Source organism: Muntiacus reevesi, chromosome 2 (genome assembly GCF_963930625.1).
Source record: "Muntiacus reevesi chromosome 2, mMunRee1.1, whole genome shotgun sequence".
Taxonomy (NCBI): Eukaryota; Metazoa; Chordata; class Mammalia; order Artiodactyla; family Cervidae; genus Muntiacus; species Muntiacus reevesi.
In genome coordinates this window covers 237196151-237218114 of record NC_089250.1, presented here as the reverse complement: position 1 = coordinate 237218114, position 21964 = coordinate 237196151, and the positions used below count along the sequence as shown (strand labels likewise).

The 21964-nt window shown below is 54.6% G+C and overlaps 1 protein-coding gene and 1 pseudogene across 2 annotated transcripts in view; one reads left to right on the top strand and one right to left on the bottom strand.

Annotated features, from left to right (window-relative positions):
- The window catches only part of GNAO1 (G protein subunit alpha o1), a 178518-nt gene that overhangs the window by 133008 nt on the left and 23546 nt on the right, over positions 1-21964 (top strand). For both annotated transcript variants that reach the window (XM_065925365.1, XM_065925364.1), the window contains exon 4: positions 17805-17965. In XM_065925365.1, the coding sequence (XP_065781437.1) occupies positions 17805-17965 (161 nt within the window). The remainder of the gene's footprint in view (positions 1-17804; positions 17966-21964) is intronic.
- Positions 15922-16257, bottom strand: LOC136160997 (large ribosomal subunit protein eL43-like; annotated as a pseudogene).

Sequence of the window (21964 nt, the reverse complement as noted above, 5' to 3'; positions counted from 1 at the left end):
CCTTGCATTTGCTACAGATCTCATGTGGACTCGTGTCACTTGCTCCACTGGACTCCCCCGCTCCCTGCCCCCACCGCCCACGGCTTCTGAGAGCTAACTGCTTGCTAGCTCTCTGTTCCACACCCACCCTCTGATCTCCATCTCGCTCTCTCAGCCAAGGTCTTTATCCAGTTCCTCTGCAGGGAGACAGGCTGGCAAGGTGGCTGATGAGCCATAGTTGGGTAACAGATGGAAGGAGTTCTAGTAGGTGGGTGGGTGACGTGGCCTTGATCACACCATAGTCTGGAGCTGTGGAGGGTTTCGTGATGGTGATTAAATGCTCTCGGTAGTAGACTAATTAAAGGGAGGGAACCCAGAGACCCGGAGACTCGTGGGACCCCTGCGGTCCTCCATACTGGAGAGGAGGTGTGGCCTAGGAGGGGAGTCAGACCTTTCCGGGGAAACATGACAGTTCTTGGGGATCAGTTGGCGGCAGGAACAGAAGTGAAGAGGATGGAGCTGGCCTTGGGGCCTCCGGCTTGTGTGATGGGGACACAGGGCTGCCTTTGAAAGGCAGTGTGTCCCCAGAGTGGGACAGGCGCTCCTGCGGGGCGGTGGGGGTGGGGGGATCACACGTGTTCACCTAGGGGTTCCTGCAGGCCAGTATCTTCTGTTTGAATAGGTTTGTTTTTTGCCTTCGCAATTATTTTTCCTTTTTGTTTTTAATTTTTATTGGAGTGTAGCTGATTTACAATTTGTGTTAGTGTCAGGTGTATAGCGAAGTGATTCGGTTACATGCTGTTAGATTTTTCCAGTGTAGACCATTACAGGGTATTGAATAGCACTCCCTGTGCTATATAGTAGATTCTTACTAGTTAGCGGTTTGCATTCGATAATGTGTATGTCAGTCCCAGTCTCCCAGTGTATCCCTCCCCACCCCATCCCCTGGTAACCACACGTTTGTTTTCTACATCTGTAATGTTTGAGTAGTTTTGTGTGTTTTAACATATATTAGAAAAATTAGCACACCAACCTCTGATTTCATGGATTATTGTTGAGGATAAAATTTTTTTAAAAAATTTATTGATATTAGTTGATTTACAATGTTGTGTTAGTTTCATGGGTACAGCAATATGACTCAGTGATACATATGTACATATATATGTATTTTTTGTTTGTTCTTTATGGCTCTGCTGGGTCTTCGTTGCTATGCGCATGTTTTCTCGAGTTGCAGTGAGCAGGGTCTACTCTAGTTGTGGTGTGTGAGCTCTTCATTGCAGTGATTTCCCTTGTTGCAGGAGACGGGCTCTAAGCACAGGTCTCCGTAGTTGTGGCATCCAGGCTTAGCTGCCTGAAGGCATGCGGAATCTTCCAGGACCAGGGATCAAATCCATGTCCCCTGCTTTGGCAGGTGGATTCTTAACCACTGGACCACCAGAGAAGTCCTATATATTTTTTTAATATTTTTTTTATATTTTAATATTATTTTAATATTCTTTTCCATTACAGATTATTACAAGATGTTGAGTGTAGTTCCCTGTTCTATACAGTAGGTCCTTGTTGGATACTTTTTTATATATAGTATTGTGTATTTTTAATCCCAAACTGCTAACTTATCCCACCCCCACACCCCCTTTGATAACCATATATTTGTTTTCTATGTCTATCACTCTATTTCTGTTTTGTAAATAATTTCATTTGTTTCATACTTTAGATTCTACATATAAGTGATATCATGTGATATTTATCTTTCTCTGATTTACTTCACTAAGTATGATCATCTCTCTAGGTTCATCCAGGTTGCTACAAATGGCATTATTTCATTCTTTTTAATGGCTGAATAATATTATATCATATATATGTACCACATCTCTTTTATAGGATAAGCTGGTTTTTTAAAATGAGTTTATTTAATGTCACTTTTAAAAATTAAGTAAACAGTTGCAATCATTTGTCGATACAGCAGGCATCTTGAGCCTGAGATGGGAAGGAAGGCCATGGTGGAAACAGTGAGATGGGAAACCAGGAGTCGGGGGGAGGGCTGGACTGGCCAGGAACGTGCTGAATGAAGTCGAGGAGCTGGTGAATCCTGGGTCACTGCCCAGAGAGCCTGCACAGAGGAGGGTCTGGTGCTCTCTAGCCCACCGAGAAGGTGACTTGTGAGAGTAAGACAGGTTTTGAGGACTGAAGAACTTAAGTGTCCGGTGGAGGGACAGGAGCCCACAAGGGAGGCAGGGGAGCTCACTGCCCAGGAAGCAGCATCCACAGGGCCCAGAGCCCCGGGAGAAGAGAAGTGAGCAGAGGGCAGGCAATGGGGAGGCTCTGAGCGTGCTGGCGGGAGAGGAGACAGAGGCGGCGGGGCAGACGGGGAGGAAGCAGGACGGCGAGGACAGTGGCCTAAGGGGGAGCAGGGTCAGAGCAAGGCCAGCGTGTGAGTGCGGGGGGAAGGTGAAGGGAGAAGGCCCCAGAGAGGGCGTGGATGGGGGTGCGGGCGGGACGAGGATGAAGAGTCCACAAAAATGGCCTGAGAAGACCAGACCTCTGTCCCCACTTTTTCTGCAAGTCAGGTCTGATGTGGGATGCACGGCACTGTGACTTCCCTTTCTGGGTTTGCCTGAAGTTCATGTGGAGGCTGGGTGGGGTCCCAGAGACCTGAGAGGGGGCGGTCCTGGGTGTGGATTCAGTGGTCTCAGGGACTGGGTCCTTCTGCCCTCCCCACAGGCAGGCAGAGAGGACAGCCCACCTCACTAGAGGGCAAGTGCCCACTCAGCCACAGGGCTGCTGGAGACAGGTGAGCAAGGTGGATGCCCTCCCTCCTTCCTTCTGTCCTCTCTGCCAGCCTGGGGGTTGGGCATGTACCTTCCGCTCCCTGCTCCCTTCCAAGAGAACGTTGGCAGCTAGGAGACCAGAAGTCACCATGACAACAGAGCTCCTTACTGGGCCAGAGCCCTTGGTTCTTCTGCCTCTGTATCCAGGCTGTTTGAGGTGATCATCTCTTAACAAAGGTGAAGCCTCAAGTGGGCTGTTAACGGTGGTGAGACAGGGCAGAGGGGGCAGACTCGCTACTGCCACCTCCCCACCTAAGGCCAGGAAGGCAAAGATGCCCCTCCTGTCCTCCGAGAATATGCCACATGCTTCTTAGAAGCTGGGACCGCCAGGGAGCTCATTCCCGTTGGAAGCCAAAACCAGGGAACCAAGGAGGGAGGCAGGGACAGAGAAGGAGACAGGAGGCCTGCCGCTGGTGGAAGCTGGAGCCTGTGGCCCGCCCCGAGTCCTTTGCTGCCCGCCAGTAAGCAGCGTACACACCTGGCAAATCAGGGTGGCTCTCCAGGCTTCATGGGACCTGCCGGCGAGGCCCTGACGGTGGGAGGAGGGTCCAGGCCGGCAGAACTGTAAGTGAAGTGAGCTGCACCCAGTCTCCCCGCCCAGGCCTGCTTCTTCTGCCCCGTGTCCTGAGGACGCACTAGCTGTGTGCCCATTTTATGCTGGGCACTGTGGGACGGCCCTTCCCAGTGAGTGGACACATTTGAGCTCACATGATGGACAAACATTGATTTTTATCTCAGTTGGACACAACTAACACTGAGCGACTCACACTTTGACTTTGTGTCACTTCAGTCTCGTGGAGAGGGTAGTGTCTTGCTCACTGAAGCAGTAAAAGAGGGACAGTACCAGGTAATTCATAACCGAGGGCTGAACAGAGGTCAGAAGTCATGGAGGGAGCCACAACCAGGAGAGGAAGAACACTGGAGGGCGTATTGGTCAGGGTACCACTAGCTGCTGCAACAGGTATGCCCCAAGGGCTTCGTGCTTCAAATGCAACAGGCTCTGTCTTGCTCATCTAATAATCTAGGCAGCTGCTCTCAGTGGGTGCATGGCTCTCCGCATGGTATTCATGACACTGAATCTTCCGTCTTAGGGCTCTGTTCCCCCCAAGATTTTGTCATCCTCTGCATTCAGGGCAGGAGGCGCACATGTACCTGAGGGGCCAGATCCAGGAGCAGCACACTGCACCTTCACCCTCCACGAACTCCTGCTCAGATAGGAGGCAGGCTGTGGCCACAGGAGAATCCCAAACCCAGGGGCCACAGGAGGGCCAGAACGCAGCCCACCTTCTTCTCACTGAGCCATGTGTGTTAGTCACTTAGTCGTGTCCGACTCTCCGTGACCCCAGGGACTGTAGCCTGCCAGTCTCCTCTGTCCATGGGATTCTCCAAGCAAGAGTACTGGACTGGATTGCCATTTCCTTCTCCATCACTGAGCCGTGAGGCCTGAGGAAAACTTCCTTTTTCTGACCCCAAGGAAGGCGCCGAGTGGATGGGCCTCTAGCCTGGCCAGGGCTGGGGGAGCAGGGCATGGAAACGGGTGAGAGGGGAGAGAGAGAGAAACCTGAGCCTGGGTGGCGCTTTTGGCGCCCGCTTTGGCACCCTGCCGGTTCAGAGCGTGAGGCCAGGCCCTGGGGGTGCAGGCGCCGTGGCTGCCCCTCTCGCTCAGGGAGCCCCGTGCTGCTGCTCCTCAGCATCGGGCCGAGCTGGGGCCCGGACTCTGCCCGGTGGGCACCTGCCCACCCCGCCGCGCCCAGGTCTGTGCAGCCTTGTCCCACCCCGCGTTGTGGCGCCCATGACGCCCCCCGTCCACATCGGGTGGTGAGACTGACGGGGGCTACGTGGAGAGGGGTTCTCCCGCCCTGATTCCCGCCTCAGAGGAGGCTGCCGGGGTGGAGGCCCTGGGCTGAGCAGCTCGCTGGGGGCCGACTTCATGTGAGAGACAGATAACCCCCCCGGGGCTTCACTCAGCCCCCAGCCTCCCCCGACCCTGCACTCCTCTCGTGGTTAGTGCTGGGCATGAGGGAGCTGCCAGCCAGCCTGGCCTCACTGTGCCCTCCCCCTCCTGCCCGCCCAGGGCGGCCCCCCGGAACCTCTGCTGGGGCACAGCCGCGGGCGCTGCCCTGCCTCGCTGTGTTTTGGTTGACCCACCTATTTGTCACCCATGTTTTTTACACCTGTCGCCATCCCGCCTGCCTCATGTAAACATTGCATCATCAACAGGCTGACGCCCGTCCCCAGGGTAGACACCAGCCGGGCCCCCAGGGAGCTCCAGCCCTTAGCAGCAGGTCAGGGCAGGGCAGGGCAGGTGATGGCAGCAAGTGTGGAAGAATGAATCTCCTAGAAGATAATATAGGAGGCAACCTCGATGGCCTTGGGTGTGATGATGAGTCTACATACAGCACCAAAGGCACAGTCCATGACTTCATAAAAATTAAAAACTATTCCGCGAAAGGCGGAAGTCAAGAGTATAAGAAGACAAGCTTTGGACTGGGACAAAATATTTGCCCCCTCCCCTCAAAAATATATATATGTATGTTCAATAAAGAGCTTTTATCCAAAGTACACAAAGAACTCTAAAAATTCAACAAGAAAGTAAACAATCTGATTTTAAGATAAGCCCAAAACCTTAACAGACACCTCACCAAAGAAGGTCTATGGATAGCCAATAAGCGTATGGAAAGGTGCTCCACATCATTTGTTATCAGAGAAATGGGAACTAAAGCAAGAGGGAGACACCACCACACACATGAATGACCGAAACCTGGAACACTGACCACACCCGATGCCGGTGAGGATGCAACGCAGCAGCAACTCTCAGGCCTTGCTGGTGGTCCAGCCACGCTGGAAGAGCTTGGTGGTTTCTGACAAAACTAAACGTACTCCTACCATACAATCCAGCCATCATGTCTCTTTATATTTACCCAAAAGATTTGAAAGCTCATGTCTGTGCAGAAAGTCTGCACACAGATGTTTACAGCAGCTTTATTGATAAATTGCCAAAACTTGGAAGCAACCAAAAGGTCCTTCAGTAGGTGAATGGATAAGTAAACTGGAGTACAGACAATGAAATATTATTCAGCACTAAAAGGAAATGAACGATTGAGTCGTGAAAAGACGTGGAAGAACCTGAAAAGCATGTCACTAAGAGGAAGAACTTAATCTGAAATGGATCCATCAGACAGTAGAAACATCAGTGGCTGGCAGGGGCTGGGGAGGGGCAGATGAATAAGTAGAGCACAGAGGATTTTTAGGGCAGTGAAAATACACTGTATGATACCACAGATCATGGTACATACAGATACACGTCATTATGCATTTGTCTACACCCATGGAATGTGAGTTGGAGCAGACTTCAGGAGATAGTGAAGGACAGGGAAGCCTGGCGTGCTGCAGTCCATGGGGTTGCAAAGAGTCAGGCACGACTTAGTGACTCAATAGCAACAAGAGTGAAACCAAAGGTTAACAACAGGCTTTGGGTGATTATAATATGTTGGTATAGGTTCATCTTTTTTTTTTTTTTTTTTAAGTATACCATTCTGGTGAGTGATGTCGGTAATGGGGGAGTCTCTAGGGTTATATGGGAAATCGCTGTACCCTCCTCTCAATTAAGTCTTTTTAAAAAATCCATTGTTTACTTTGCTCTTTGAATGGGTCACCATGCCAGATTTTTAACATCATTTTGATCATTTGGAAAACAGTGGTTCAGAATTATGCACATCTTCCAAACGGTGACGCTTTTCAACAGAGAACATAAAAAACTCTCATTTGTTAACATCAGTGTCTGTCTTACCAGAAAAGTCTTCAGGTGTTGGAAAGCTGTCAAACTTATGGTGTTAAATGTAAGCTTTCCAAAATTCTGGTTCATCCCTTGGAAGCTGGAATTTTTTTCAATTTGGTAGCAAATTTGTTAGGTGTTTTCCTTGAAGCGATAGGCTAGCTTGATATTTGAGAAACTGTCTTCCAGAGACCAAGTCTGAATTACCTATATTTGTCTGCTGGCCATTCTTTCAAGTTAAAGTGGTGTCTTGTGAAAAAAAGGAACCATTTTGGCTGGCAGGGCAGCCTTGCACGTGCCTTCCCTCCAGACAAGCATCACCTGCAATTTGCAAGACCCTCCCCGTTTCATCAGAGAGTATGAAAAAGACGTGTGTGCCACAGTAGAGCTTGTGATTCACAATTTTGACCGCTTCCTCAGGGACAGTCTTTGTTCCTTAATACTTGTCTATTTTGGGCGGTATCAGGTCTTAGTTGCAGCATGTGGGCACCTCTCCAGTTGTGATGAGAAGACCCCAGAGCACAGGAACTAATTGCAGAACACAAGCTCAGTTGCCCTGGGGGCATGTGGGATCTTCGTTCTCTGACGGGGGATCAAACCCACGTACCCTACATTGGAAGCACAGAGTCTTAACCCACTGGCCCACCAGGGAGCTCCCGTGGACATTCTTAAATGTCTTGGAAAACAAGCATTGGTTTTACTGTGACTGCATGGTGGCAAAGAGGAGAATGGCAGTTCGTATAGTTTGGTGCCCCTGCTTCCTGCTGAAGGGTGCCGTTTTGTCTCTCATCAGTTCCGGCATTAATACCATTGGAGAGGCCAGTAACATCGTCAAAGAGTTAGGAAAACAGTTTTGATCTTAGGGACCCCTCAGAGACCCCCAGGGGTGTGAGAAGCACTGATCCAGCCAACCCTGTCCTTGTTCCTTTGAAGACAGAGCCTCCGAAAACAGATGAGACCTGCCCAGGGTCAGAGCATGGACCCCTGGTCCACTGCCCCGGGCTGTGTCCCTCAGGTCCTGAAGGCAGGTGACGTGCTCCTTGTCAAGCAAAAACATCATCTCATCACTTTAATGGATGGTGCGGGAACTGAGGTCGCCAGTGAGGAGACAAGGAAAGAGAAGGGGATGTCAGCAAATAAGCCTGAGGAGAGGAACCATCCACCACACTCGCTGTCCCCACGACCCCCCGGCCTCCCATCACCCTGCCATGTGCACACTGCTCCAGCTTCCATCTTTTCTCTTCCATAATTGTGTGTTAATATCTCACAGCCAAGGCGGCTCTAATTAAACTGCTCAGCATCGTCACTGTGTGTTCTGAAGAGCCGAGCTCGGCCATTATCACTTGTCTTTCCCTTTGACTGAGCTCTCTGTGTGGGTAATTTCATTCTGCCCTTGTTCGTTTCTTAGAAACTTAGCCTATCCAATTTTAGTTCTTTTCTCCTGTCTTAGAACATTGAGCTTAGGAGAAAGGAGGCAGAGGGCGAGGATGTGGAAATGTCTGCCCCACTCACCTTAAGGTTTACTTTGGCCTGAATAGAGCCTGCTTGGTACTTCAGCTGTCCTCCACGCACCCCCCCACCCCCGGCCCCCGTTTAGAAGAGCCACAAAGGAACATAGACTGCAGGTCTGGACCCACCCAGGGGAGGAGGGCACCAGAAGAAAGTGGCACCAGGTGATGTGGTAATTAGGGTCTTGGACAAGCATGCATCCCCACTCCATCCTCAGGATCTAAGGTGATCAGAAGCCTTGGTGACATAACCACACCACCACCCATGAGCACCTAGGATAGCCGCCATCCTACACCCCCTGGCTGTGCCAGTCACCCACACAGGACACCCCCCTGTGCTCTGGCTGGCCATCACCTCTGCAGTCCCTGCCGCGCCCCCCATCTACACTGGCCTCGGAGTCACCCTGCCCCATACCCGCCAGTCTCACCCCAAACCTCTGCCAGGGTGGCTTTAGGAGACACACACAGCAGCTTCACCTAAGAACCGCAAAGCTGGCAAGAGGACTGGGGGCCCAAAAATGCCCCTGGACCCACCCTCGGGGAGTGTTAGCATCGGCTGCCCCCAGCCTCTCCCCTGGGGGTGGGAGATCCACAGTTCACACTGGGCTCCGTCTGTGTGTGGGCTTGGGTGCCGTTCTTCATTTCATGTCTAAGGGCTGCGTGGACTCTGAGCCCACCATTGTCCACAGGCCCTGTTGATGGCCCAAGGGGTGTCTGATGCCCCCTGACAAGGCCATCAGGTCCTCCTTTAATTCCCCGCTCAGAGAAGGCCAGTCTCTGAACAGTGCCTGCCTTGTGGGCACAGCCGACACAGACGGCCTGTCTTCCAGACGGACCCCTCTCGCCTCCCCTGCCGGCAGCAGTGTGCCCTTGCGTGGCCCTCCCTAAGCGGCTGCCTCCTTGGAGGAACCTCCCTGACTCCAGAGCTTGGTTGATGTGTCTGTGCCCCCACCGACAGCAGGCTCGGGGCGGGGAGCGGGGAGGCAGTTTCCAGCCCCTGCTGTCCGCCGTGTCGCCAGCACCCAGTCCTGGGCTCAGCCAGCCTGCTGAGCAGACATGCACTGCTGTAGCATGGTCCTTCTGCTGAGCTTGGGCCAGGGCCAGGGGTGGGAAACCACACCAGTTACAAGGGCTGCCACACGGCTTCTGAGTGGAAACTTTTAGGTGTGTGAGAGCTGGAATTCAGGTCAAAGTCACCCCCACTCCACCCCCACACCCCCTGGTTCTTGAAGATACATAGTAAACCAGCGGGAAAAGCTGCTTCTATAAACAATTGAAAGATCTAAGGGTTTTGAGACTGAAAAGGGTGTGATCCTTCAGAAAGTGAGATTCTTGGGACTTACCTAGTGGCCCAGTGGTTAAGAATCCGCCTGCCAATGCAGGGGACGTGGGTTTGATCCCTAGTCCACATGCTTCAGGGCAGCTAAGCTTATGCACCCCACAACTACTGAGCCCGCATGCTGTAGAGCCCACGCTCAGCAACAATGAGAAGCCCACACACAGCAGTGAAGACCCAGCACAGCCAAAAATAAATAAGTAAAAATTTTTAAAAGATTGATTAAAAAAAAATAACAAGTGAGGTTCTTTAGAAAACCCAGTCTTCCCTCCGCCCCTTCAGAGGCAGCCTGGGCCCCAAACAGAAAGCTCTAAGAGGGGCTTAGGACAAATACATCCCGGAGGAGCCGAGTGGACCCAGCTGGAGGACTTGGGAGAGTCTTCCTTTACAAGGCCCTGGGCCCCTGACAAAGACCAGGCCTTGGGACAGAGCGAGGGGCTGTCACGAGGGAAGTTCTCTCCCTGATGTGTTCGGGGCTGGGGAGAGGCAGGCCGTCTCTCCCTATGCCTAAAGATTTCTCTTTCTGGTGAACATGAAACTTCCTAAGGGGGGGACCCCACTGGGTAGTGGGTATACAGTGGATAAGGGGGTGACTGGGTGGATGAACGTGGGTGGGTGGCTACACAGATCAAAGAGGAGTGAAAGGAATGAAGAGGGTGCACACGTGAAGAATGAAGGGATGGACAGATGCTGTGGAAGGATAGACAGGAGGCAAGGGGGTGACTGGGTGGGTATGGAAGTGAGTTGATAGATGAACAGGGTGGCTGATGGGCGATGATGTCATGGGTGGGTGGACGCATGACGTTGGGGAGGTAGGTACCCTGGATGGGGCCGTGGGATGTGTAGATGGATGGCTGGAGAAGGGAGGGGCACAGCCGAAAGGAGGTGAGATTAGAAACAGCAGCAAATCCCTGCTTCTGCTCTTGGATCTTTCCAGGGAGACAGGAAGGTTCCCTTCACTGAGACAAATGGTAGACCTGTGGGGTCCTCCAGCTCCCCTAGAGACCCAGTCTGTGCCTGACAGCGTGCTCCAGGTACTGGCCTTTGCTAAATCCAACCAAAGAAAGAGCCCCATGCATGCCCAGCCCCCAACTGCTAATTGCCTATAGTGCCCCAGGTTTTGCCACCAACAAAAAACACCCTTCACGAATGTCTAAAGTACCTGTGGGGGGACCATGTCCCCTGAGAGTCACAGCTCGGGAGCCGTCTGCCTGCCCAGGGCCAGGGAAGCAGGGGTGAGGGAGTGTGCCCCTCTCTCCCTTACCCCAGCAGCAGCAGCCAGGAAGGGAGAGACCAGGACCACAGTGTCTCCTGAGATGCTCAGATCTGGATGACGTGTGCAAAGTGCCTGGAAAGGTGCCCCCTGCCTTTCTCCACCTGCTGACCTTGCAGCGCACAGGCTGGGCCTCCAGCAGCAGGGGGTCTCTCAGCCCCTTTCACTTGAGGAGCAGAGTCCACAACCACGCCGCCCGCGTGGCCCTGCCCTGCCTGGTCTCCTGGGCTGGGCTTGTGCGGCAGCCCTGCGTCTCCTGTTGGCCTGTGCACTCCTGCCCCCTGGCGGGAGCTGAAGCTACTGCAATGCACGTGGCAGGACGGCAGGATGGCGACTTCCTTTGCAATCCGAGGACTGTGTGTGTGTGTGTGTGTGTGTGTGTGTGTGTGTGTGCGTGCGTGTGTGTACACATGCACGCTCTCACACTTCACTTGGCCTGAAAGATTAGAGGAGGAAAACTCTGAAAGATCCAAAGCAGCTCCTCAAACGGAAGGGGTTATTATTATAATTACTATGATTATTGTTATCAAGATTATCCTGCTTGCCTGAGAAGTCTTGTACAAAGCGGGCTAATTTTATGTCAGCTTGTTGTTTGTGTCTCAGAGACCTCATCTTTGCTTATAATAACTAACATTTGCAGGGCTCTTTATGTTGCAGAGCTGTGTGGCATCGATTTAGCCTTTCATCTGCGCAAACATCCCCGTGAGTTGGGAACTAATGAGAGCAGAGGCTCAGGGAGGTTAAGTGATCTGTCCAAGGTCACAAGTCTAAAATGCAGCAGAACCAGGATTGAACCTGGGTCACCTGACTGAAAATCCCTATTCGCTTTCCCCCATATCCTTTGCATTGTATCTCTTGAAAGGGAAAGGCTCTTTTGCATACTTTAGCTCTAAGCCCCTTTGCTCAGAAGAGAGGGGAGGAGTTTTGCAGACCCAAGTGTTTATCATGCACTCGGCCGACCCAGTTTCAGAGGATGCGTCCACGGTGGGTGGAGGGTGGGCAGCAGTGGCGAAGACTTGCAAGGCCCTGCAGTGCCTAGCGTGTGAGCAGGTGTGTGTGGTATTGGTTGCTAGTGGGTCAGCCAGGCTGATTCCCGCTTCCCTTGGTCACCACTCACCGCACAATCACCCCCGGTGTGACCAGCCACATCTCTGAGAAGGGTGGACAGGAGACACTAGGCAGGAGAAGTGGGTGCAGGGGGCTCTCTTGTGGTCCAGGAAGTGGGAGACGGGCAGGGCCATGGGAGCCCCCAGCCCTCCTTCTAGTATGGAGATGGCTTTCAGGAAGGAGAGCCCCTCAGCCATGGACACCAATGGGCAGCCCCACCGCCTGGCCCCCGCATTGTGGGCGCTGCTTCCCAAGTACACTTATGGCCAGTCCCCAGGAGCCCATGTCCTGGTGCAGGGGGCCTGGCCTATCTGCTGCAGGGGGGTCCCCTGTGTGCTGCCAGTTCAGGGGGGCAGCTGCCCTCATCACCTCCCCAGAAACCCTGCTCCCTAGCACTGACCCAGGGCAAGCCTACTTCTGGGAGGCACCCTGGCAGAGCTCCCCAGCCCCCTCAAATGCTGGAGGTGCCCCCTGTCTCCAGGTGCTGCTTCCTCTCCCTCCCCACCCCTTGCTCTACCTGCTTATGAATGGGGTGTCCACAGGGACATCTCCACCGTTGTGGGGCTTTCCAAAAATATCTCACCTCTACCTCGGGCAGCTTCAGGGCATGTATATGTCAACATTCATGTGTGAACATTAAGATATCATTTAGCCAGAAAGCTTATACCGGCTCTGCTAAAAAGAAGTGTTGATGCTGATTTTAAATCACTAACCTGGTGAGAATCCTGCAGGTGGCCCTGAGAGTTAGTTACAGCCACTCCTGTGCCCCGAGCCTCCCGATCCAAAACCCATCAGAACGGCATCTTGCCTACAGTTCACAGTCAGAAACACAGGGTCCCAGACACGCGTTTCTCAATGTCTCACCCCTTCCCATGACCCCGACCTCCAGGCATCCCGAGGGCGGGAAGGTTGGCCTCCTAATCTCCTCTGGTCCCCAGAGGTGGGGCACAGCCCAGCCCGCCCCTTAGGCTGTCCTGTGCTAGCATCCTCTGTCTGCTCCCACGACAAGAGGGAGCCCTGTGAAGAAAGTGATGAGACTGCCAGCCTGGTTTTCAGGGGAGGACGCTGAGCCTCAGAGAGGTTAAGACCCTACTCAAGCCAGGAGCCCAGTTGTGGATGGAGCCTTGAGTCTGTGGCCTGAGCCCCCCAAAGTCCACACGGAATAAACTAGAAGCCAGGGCAGGAGTGACCAAAGGGTGCTGGGGGAAAAGGAGGAAGACTTGTTGGGGGTCGGGGGGGCACGGGAACTGGACGTCACAGCATGGGCAGCTCCAGCAGGTGGACAGCGGCGGCCGTGGAGGGCCGGGCACACTGGGCACTTTGTACCTGCTGGACCCACGCCACGGGCTTGTGTGTCTGAGGAAACGCGGCATCTCGCACACGCACTGGGAGCGACCCTCTGCCCCTCCGCCCCTGGGGGCCGTGGAGGAGAGAAGGGCCTGCTCCCTCACGGCTGCGTCCCTGGCCCTGGGCCGGCAGACAGCCCCCTGACTGTGACCCTCAGTGGAAGTGGTGCCCCACAGGGGCATGTTAGACACTTGAGAGCTGTCTGTGGCAGTGGCAATAATTGGGCTAGGCCCGCGGTGTGTGACAGCGCCCACCGTGACGAATGTCCTGCACTCAGCCCACCACGCAGGGACCGGTGGGCACGGCGTCAGTGGACAGCCTCCCTCAGCTCCCGTGTAGAAGTGTCTCCAGGAGCCCAGCAGACAGCCCCTGGGAGGTGGCCAGTGCCCCCACCGCGTCTTGGTGCTCCCCCACAGGAAATAGCACAGCACGTGGGCCTGCGCATGTGCCCAGGGCGTGGTCCATACAGGAAGAGGGGAAGGGAGTCAGATGCCAGAGGAACTGTGTGGACCGCAGTAATGGGAGGACGTGAGCCTGGTACTGGCCTCAACACACCAGGAAGTGTAGCACTCTTTGAGGCTGTTGTGCAGAAGTAAACCAACCAAACAGAAACACATCCTCAACCAGGTTAAGAAAGAGTCAGAGGACTGATTGATGGAGGTGACTGGAAAGCCAGACATGTGTGTGGCTGCAGGTACAGCTGGATCCAGGTGTTGATGTGTCTCTGGGACTTGGGGTGCCTCCTTCTTTCAGCCCTGCTTTCCTCAGGGATGGCTCCACATTCAGGTGGGCCCTTCCTTGGAGGGCCTCTCCTGATAAGTTATGCAGGTGTTCTGGGGCTGGTCAAGTTAGTCTCACTTGACAAATTTGGATTCTTTGTCCACCCGGAACTGTTCACTAAGGGCAGAGGGATGGATTGGCCAGGCCCAGACTGTGTGTCCACGCCGAGAGCATGGGACAGGGGCCACCCCACCCAGACTGCTCAGGCTGGGGAGGAGTGCTCTCCTTCAGGGGAGCAGAGGCTCTGGTGCCAGAAAAGGAGGGACTGGAAGCCCCACCGGTGGAGGAGGCAGCCGTCCGGCAGAAAAGGATGCAGATCAGAGGGACTGGGCCCTCCGCAGCCACCTGGAAGCTGGTGGCCGCCACCAGCGGGACCATGGGGTGTGTTTTCTACAGAAGCTCGCCCCAGCATCCTCCAGTGAGCAAATCTGCACGGGTGGGGCTGCCCCGGTCCATGCGTCTGCTGTGTCACACCCCCTGCTGCCAGGACAGCTGGGCATGCTCTGACCAGTGAGAGGGGCAGTGCCGTGGGGGCTGTAGCTGAGAGCAAGGTGTGGGAAAATGCGCCCCCCACTGGCCCAGGAGGGGACCTGGGAACAGGAAGGTCAGGCCCAGTGTGTGCCCCACCCCCCAGGGCCCTAAAGGCAGGAAGACAAAGGGACAAGGGGCCCCCTCTGGCTCTATTAATTGCTTGTTAGCTTGACCCCCACAGGGCTGGCCAGGCCTGGCAGCCACCGCAGTCCTCCAGGTGCATTGGCATGACCCCTCCTTCCTGCCACCCTCACGCTTCCTTCTTTCTTACCCATTGCCCACACCTTTGCTCATGGTGGTGGGGGTGAGGGGCTGGGCTGGACACCAGTGTCTGAGATGCAAGTCCAGGGCTGTCTCCTGGAGCACAGTAGGGGTTAACCCTGGGTCCAGGCTCTCCCACTTAGTAGCATGTGACCTTGAGCCTCAGTCTCCTCATCTGTAAACAGGATGGCTCCCTGGCAGAGCTGCTGCCGTGGTTGAACTAGGCACACTGTTGTTGAAACAGACGAGATGAGATAGAGAGGGTGGAGTGAGAAACTGGGGTCATGCCTGGTAGTAAAATGCCAAGGACCCGTTCATCCCACAAATACCGCAGAGCACCGACTGTGTACAGAGCATTGTGAGATGGGGGTACCCTGAATAATCAGAAAGCTGAGGGACAGGCACACGCAACACCATCTGTGACATTTGGTGTGGTTGGGGCACCGTGGGGGCAGACTCTACCTGGGGGCGGAGAGGAGGGCTTCCCTGAGGAAGTGACTTAAGATGGAGAAGGGCAGAGCCAGAGGAAGGATGGTCTGGCTGGGTGGAGCCCCCTGAGGTAAGATGACCCTGACTACCTGGGGAACAGAGGAAAGACTGTGTGCTTAGAGGACCAGGAGAGGGGAAAGGTGGGAGGAGGGCAGAACAGAGAGCAGCCAGGCCGGGGCCTTCGAGGCCATGGTAGGGAGTTTGGAATTTAGGGATAATGGGAAGCTAATGAGAGTTTAAACAGAGAGAGTTACTGTATCCATTAGAATTAGGTTTGACTGTGAATATCTGAGACCTAGAAAACAGTGATTTAAATGAGATAGAAATTTAATTTAAATGTTTAAAAAAAAAAATCCAGAAGTTATGGTGTCCACAAAGTTGTCAAGGACCTGACTGTTTTTAGATCGCCAACCCACTGTCCCTCAGGTATAGACCATATCTTCATGATCCATGATGGCTGCTAGAGCTCCAGCCATCACAGGTTTCAGGAAGGAGGAAGTGAGAGGAGGGGGTGCACCTTCCCTTTACAAAGCTTTTTCCAAAGACCTCACTATACTTGGGTTGACTTCTCCATAGGTAGAACTGGTCACATGGTCACATCTTTGCCACAAGCAAAACGAGGAGATGCAATTTTTAAGTTGAATATCAGTGTTCCCAGTTGGAAAAATGGGGAGTTCTTTTTCTTTTCTTTTTTTTTTTACATAAATTAACCCATTTATTATAGGCTAGCAACATTATCAAATGGTGGTGCTTCTACTGGTCCTTCACTTCCTTCAGTCTTCTGATGGCAGACTTTACTGTGACAGCAGAAATGGTGTTGTAGGTCCAGGCACCACCAGCTACTGTTTTCATGCAGGAACCACAGTGTCAAATGCCCACAGCTCTTCTCTTCATCTTGGTTTTGCCACAGAAGGAGCAGGTATACTTGGCGTGCTTGGCTGATTTCAGTTTTCTTCACCATTTTCCTGAGGGAGGCACCATAATGGGTCCCGTATTTGCCCACAATTCCAACCTTCTTGGTGCGTTTCGCCATGTTATCGCAACCTAGATCTGAGCCCAAGAGCGGGGAGTTCTTTTTCTACAGCCTCCCTGCTGACTGTGGTGTGGAAGACAGACTGAAAAGAAGCAAGAGAGAGGCAAGGAACCCTTGGGAGGGGGGCCAGGGACAGCCAGGAAAAGACAGGGAGTGGCTTGGACTCGGGGGTGTCCCAGAAGAGATGGGGAGAAGTGGATATGGCGATGGAAGTGGGTGACTTGAATCTTAGTGGTTGGGCCGATGGTGGTGCCATGCGCTGAGCTGGGGAGACCGGAGAGAGACAGAGCAAGGGCCGGTCGAGAGGTGTCGCCAGCACAAGACCCCCACCACCGCCACACCTCGGTGATGGGGAGGAGCCGGGAGGACAGCTCCAGGCCGGCCTTCCCCAAACCGTGCACCGCATCCCACTGGAGCGCGGTTCCCAGGATTCCACGTCAGACAGAGGAGCACCAACCACGGGGCTCTGCAAGGCCCAGGGTTCTAAACCACGCCTCTAATGGCCTGGCTGAGGCACACCGCGGCTCTAGGTGGGAGGGCGTCTCCCCCAGCAGGAGGTCTGGCCCTGCCCACCACCCTCTGGTCCCGACTCCCTTCTCTCGGATCAGGCGGAAACCTTGACAGTGGGGTCCAAAGGAAGAAGCTTGGGGACCTGGCCAGGTTTCTCCCAGTCATTCCTCACACGGGTGAGCCTTCCCGAGGTCACGCTGGCACAGGGAGCAGCATCAGCGAGTGGGCCCTGACTCACGGACCTGTTTTTAGCCCCAGGTGGAGGCTCCACCCCTGCTTACCCACCCCTGCCTCCCTGAGTCACCGCCTGCCTAAGGCACTCAGCACCTGGGTCCCAGGGCCAGCTTTCCGGTGGCTGCCCGCAGGAGAGGCTCGGGTGCTGGAGAGGGGCTGGGACCCAGGCTCTCCTGGTGGGAGACTTGGGAGTCCGAGGGCTGGGGTCTGTGGGACGCTGACCCTAGGGAGCTAGGTCTGGGCTGGCATCAGGGGCATGGCCTGCTGGCCTCCAGGCCAGTCACAGCTTCCTTCCCAGGGCAGGCAGGCAGGAGGGGACACAGTGCCTGCACCTTCACGTTGACCTGCTGCATTGGACAGGCCCTGACGCGTGGATAGATACTGAGCTGGACAGCTGATTCTGAAAGTTTCCATGAAAGGCTTTGGCCCCCACATACCTTGGTAGAGACCCATGGACACAGAAGCCTGGCAGGCTGCAGTCCATGGGGTCACACAGAGGCAGACATGACTGAAGCAACTTAGCATGCACACAAGCACCTTGGCAGGGAATATTTGTCAGCTATGCACCTCCCAGGTGTTGACCTTGCCCCCTTCTTTCATGTCTTTCCCACCCTGAAGGCCACCTGCAGATTTCCACATCCTGCTCACTTCCTGAGCCATGAGCCATGGCCTGCGGGGGAAGGGGATGTCTGTCTCTGTTTGCTGTCTTGGAAGGTGGCAGGGTTCAAAGGACTCAAGAGTGGGGTCACCGACCAGTGATCATTGCTCTGCCCACAAATAAAAGACTCTGTCCGTGTCCTCGTCTCCTCACAGGCCGACGCCAAGATGGTGTGTGACGTGGTGAGTCGGATGGAAGACACGGAGCCCTTCTCTCCAGAGCTGCTCTCCGCCATGATGCGACTCTGGGGCGACTCGGGGATCCAGGAGTGCTTCAACAGGTCCCGGGAGTATCAGCTCAACGACTCTGCCAAATAGTGAGTGTCCTGGACCGACGGGAGGCCACCAGTGGGGCAGCGATGTGGTGTGGAAGGGTCTGGGGGCGGGGGCTGTGGGGCAAGGAGGCGTCCTGGGCTGAGGTTGAAACCGCTGTGAGATACTCTGCCTTGTGTGTCAGGAAGGAAGGGGCATCGCCTCCTGCCCATCCCCCGCCCCCCCAGGATGAGAAGGAGGCCAGGGAGGTGGGGGGCATGAGAGATAGCCACCAGCAGGGCTCCCAGAGGGCCAGGGCGATCACCCGCCTGCCCTGGAGTGGGCCGGGCCCCACCAGAAGGAAGGTTTTTAGTGAAACCATCTTTTTTTCCCCCTGGAGAATCCTTGACCCCGTAAGTACAAATCAAAGGTAACATAGGCAGAAAATAACTTACATGGTTTTCATTTTGAGAAAATAATAAGCTTTCCATTCCTCTATCTTTAAAAATAAGGAAAATGTAACCCATCAGAAAAGTGAAATAAATAGTCAGGCATGCGCTTTAATACTGCATTACAACTAATAAGGAGAAGCAGAGGACAGAGGGGAGGGAGCGACCCCCAGGGCAGGGAAGAAGGGGGGGTGAAGCACTGAAAGTCAGAGAGAGCGGGTGGGTAAGAGAGGGGAGGGCAGAGAGGTGGCCCTTCCCGTGACCGCGGGGTCAGTCACATGACTGCCCCCTGCAGCCTAGTCACTCTAGGCGTCTGGAGGCTTACATGTCCATGGCCCCTGGATCGGGGGCTCCAGGGAATGGTCCTCAGTGGTCAGAGATGCGTGCTCTGTTTGAAGACACTGGGATTGTGGTCCAGCTTTCAGGAAACGCACCCACATTTACAGACGCGTGCCCAGGTTTCCAGTGGGCACCTCTGGACTTAAACCCCACTGCGTTAGGACACACGTGCTCCGACACTGATCTGCTCAGCCTCCTCTTAGCCGGGGCCCCTTCGCCCCCCAGGACACACCGGCAATGTCTGGAGAGGTTTTCAGTTGTCCTGACAAGGGTAGTGGTACCAGCATCTGGTGGGTAGAGGCCAAGGATGCTGCTGACTTCCTAGAGATACATTGTGCAGCCTCCACAGCAAAGAAATACCACACCCACAGTGTCAGTAGCACCGAGAGTAAGAAACGCTGGTCTCCATGGTGCTGATGTCGAGGAGGCTGGTGCCGAAAAGGCAGCCTTCACTAACAGACACTGGGACGTGGTCACTGACCGTGAGGACAGCTGGTAAACCAGGAACTTGTCTTCCCCGCTCTACACCCCTCGATTGTCCCAGGGGCAGGCGCGTGTGTCCTGTGAGTCCCAGGTGGTAGTGACCCAGGCCCCAGTCCCTGATGAGCCCCCAGGACACCTTGGTGGCAGAGATGTGAGCCCAGAGGCTCAAGTTCACGCCTCTCTCTGTGCACTCAAATCATAGATCTCGACCCAGGTGTCCCCCCAACCCCCAGCCAGTCAGGCCTGGAGAGGGGCCCCCTTCCTCTCCCACTCCCTGCCCCCTGCTCAGCAGACCCTTCCCATCCCCCCACTACCCTCAGGGGCACCTCAGGACATCAAATCGTGCCCCCCACTTAAATGATTGCCACTTAACTAGTCATAATATCAGTCCATTGCAAAAAGAGATATTTTTTAACAGTATGGAAAGGTATAAAATTCATAGTGGTCTCCTCCTCTCAGGCCTGCCCCCTCCCACTGTTAACTATCTCTGTTTATTTGTCCCAGTGATGTCCAGAAAACCTGACCTGCCAGCTCTCAATGGTGTTTAATGCCTGCAACTGTGAAAGCTGAGGAATTTAGCTCCCCTCCCCCCTTCCATCCTTCCTTCCTTCACTCTTCTCCACTTCCACCCCCAGTTTTTGGCTAGTTACAGGGTTATTTTTAGTTCCTCTGGTGGTTACCTTGATAAATTGAAATGAGAGACGAGTGAGTACTTGTCAACTCCCCCAGGTGAGCTGAGGAGATGGTCCTCCGCTCCCTGGGACAGGGCTCTGCGGAGGGCGGGGGGCCCGCAGGCAGGTTCCGAAGGCCCTCGAACACTTTCTGGTCCCGGGTTGCTTTGCTGTTGTAGTTTTAGCTGCTAGCTCTCGTCTTCTGACAGAATCTGGGGCCTGAAAGGTAAAACAGTTCAAAGTAGATTTGTTGTGACGAAGGGAGAGAGAGGCCTAACAGAGCTGTTGCCTGGCACAACTCTGGGTGACATACACACCTCACACACACACACACACCCCTCTCACACACATTCTCACACACACCTCACACACATCACACACACACACACCTTTCACACACACACATTCTCACATACACCTCACACACATTCTCAAACCCTAGACATACACACCACACACTCTCACACTCACCTCACACACACACACTCTCACACCCGACATATACACCACAGACACACACAGTCACATACACCTCACACACATACCCCGCACACACTCACACCCTAGACATACACATCACACACACACCTCACACACACATACATACACTCTCACACCCTAGACATACACACCACACACACACACCTCACACACACACACCTCACTCACACATACACACACCTTACACACACACACATACCTCACACACACATAGACCTCACACACACACACTCACACCCTAGTCATACACACCACACACACACCTCACTCACACACACACACACTCTCACACCCTAGACATACACACCACACACCACACACACACCTCACACACCCCTCTTACACACACACACACACACACACACACACACTCTCTCTCTCTCACACCCTAGACAGTTTGAGCAGCTCCCCAAGGCCCAGAGCCCAGTCACCACATGTCCCCGCCCAGCCATGGGGGGCAGGCCAGCCTGCCTCTCACGTTACTGGGAGGCTCCAGGGTGAAGGGTGAAGGGACACCATCCAGCCAAGGTCTCCCTCTGTCGTGGGTCTTTGAACACAGCCGGCACTCCCTCTCCCCTCTGAACGATGGCTCTGAGACGGGTTCCAGAAGCCCAGAAACCCAAGCACATGCCAGCCAGGGCTGTAAAAGGTAGTTAGTTCCATGGTTTGGGAGGATCAGTTTTCCCCAGACCCGGGTCCCCACTAAAGGTGTGACTGGCAAAGCGCCCTTCTGGTCAGAGCCTTCCAGGGTGAAAGCGCAGGCGCTCACACTGACCTCAGGGGCCTGCGCGCTGTGCCCTCACCTCCGTCACCCGCTCCAGCCTTACTGCTTGCTGCCTGCCCCGCCCTGCCCCGTGCACAGCCTCTCCCCAACACCTGTCCAGCGCCTGCAGGCCCGGCTCCTCCTCCATGGCGGGCGTGGCCTCTGCGCCCACCGGTCCTTTGGCTGGACCACAGAGGCTCATCCCCTCACTGCCCTCCGTCTCCTTCGAATGTTGCCCTGCTCCACGCGCCTTCACCAGCCACCTGATATCAAACAGCAGCCCCAGCCGACCTCCCCCTCCTGATAGCCTGAGTCTTCCCTCCTGACACTTAGCACCTCCTGACATGTTGCACAGCTTACTTCTCTGTTAATTACCTCCTGCACATACACCCAGGAACAGAGGCTCGGGAGGTGGGGCCTGTGCCCCCACAACACCCGGGACAGTCAGCAGGCAGGAGACACAGTAGGTGCACAGTCCCCTGGGCCACCCTCTACCCTCCCGTGGCCGCCTCCCTGTGTGAGGCTCAGCCAGCAGAGAGACAGGGCCAGGCTGTCTGCCTAAAAGAGAGTTCCCCAGCTGGGATGGGGCCAAGACCAGAGGCTCCCCGCCCAGGTCTCCAGCTGGGGATGACAAGAGGAGGCTCCTGAAACCAGCACTGCTTCTGGGCAGAGATAGTGGGGGCAGGGGAGGGGCATGTACAGAGAGGTTGGGAAGATCTGCTTCAGGCTGAGGTCAGAGACCGCCCAGACGCCCATGGGCCTGGCGAGGAGGCTCCATGGCGGCCAGAGCTTTCAGGTCTGCTCTGCCATATCAGCCTCCCTCCTTCCACAGCGGAGAGAAGGCCTGGAGGCCTGCCT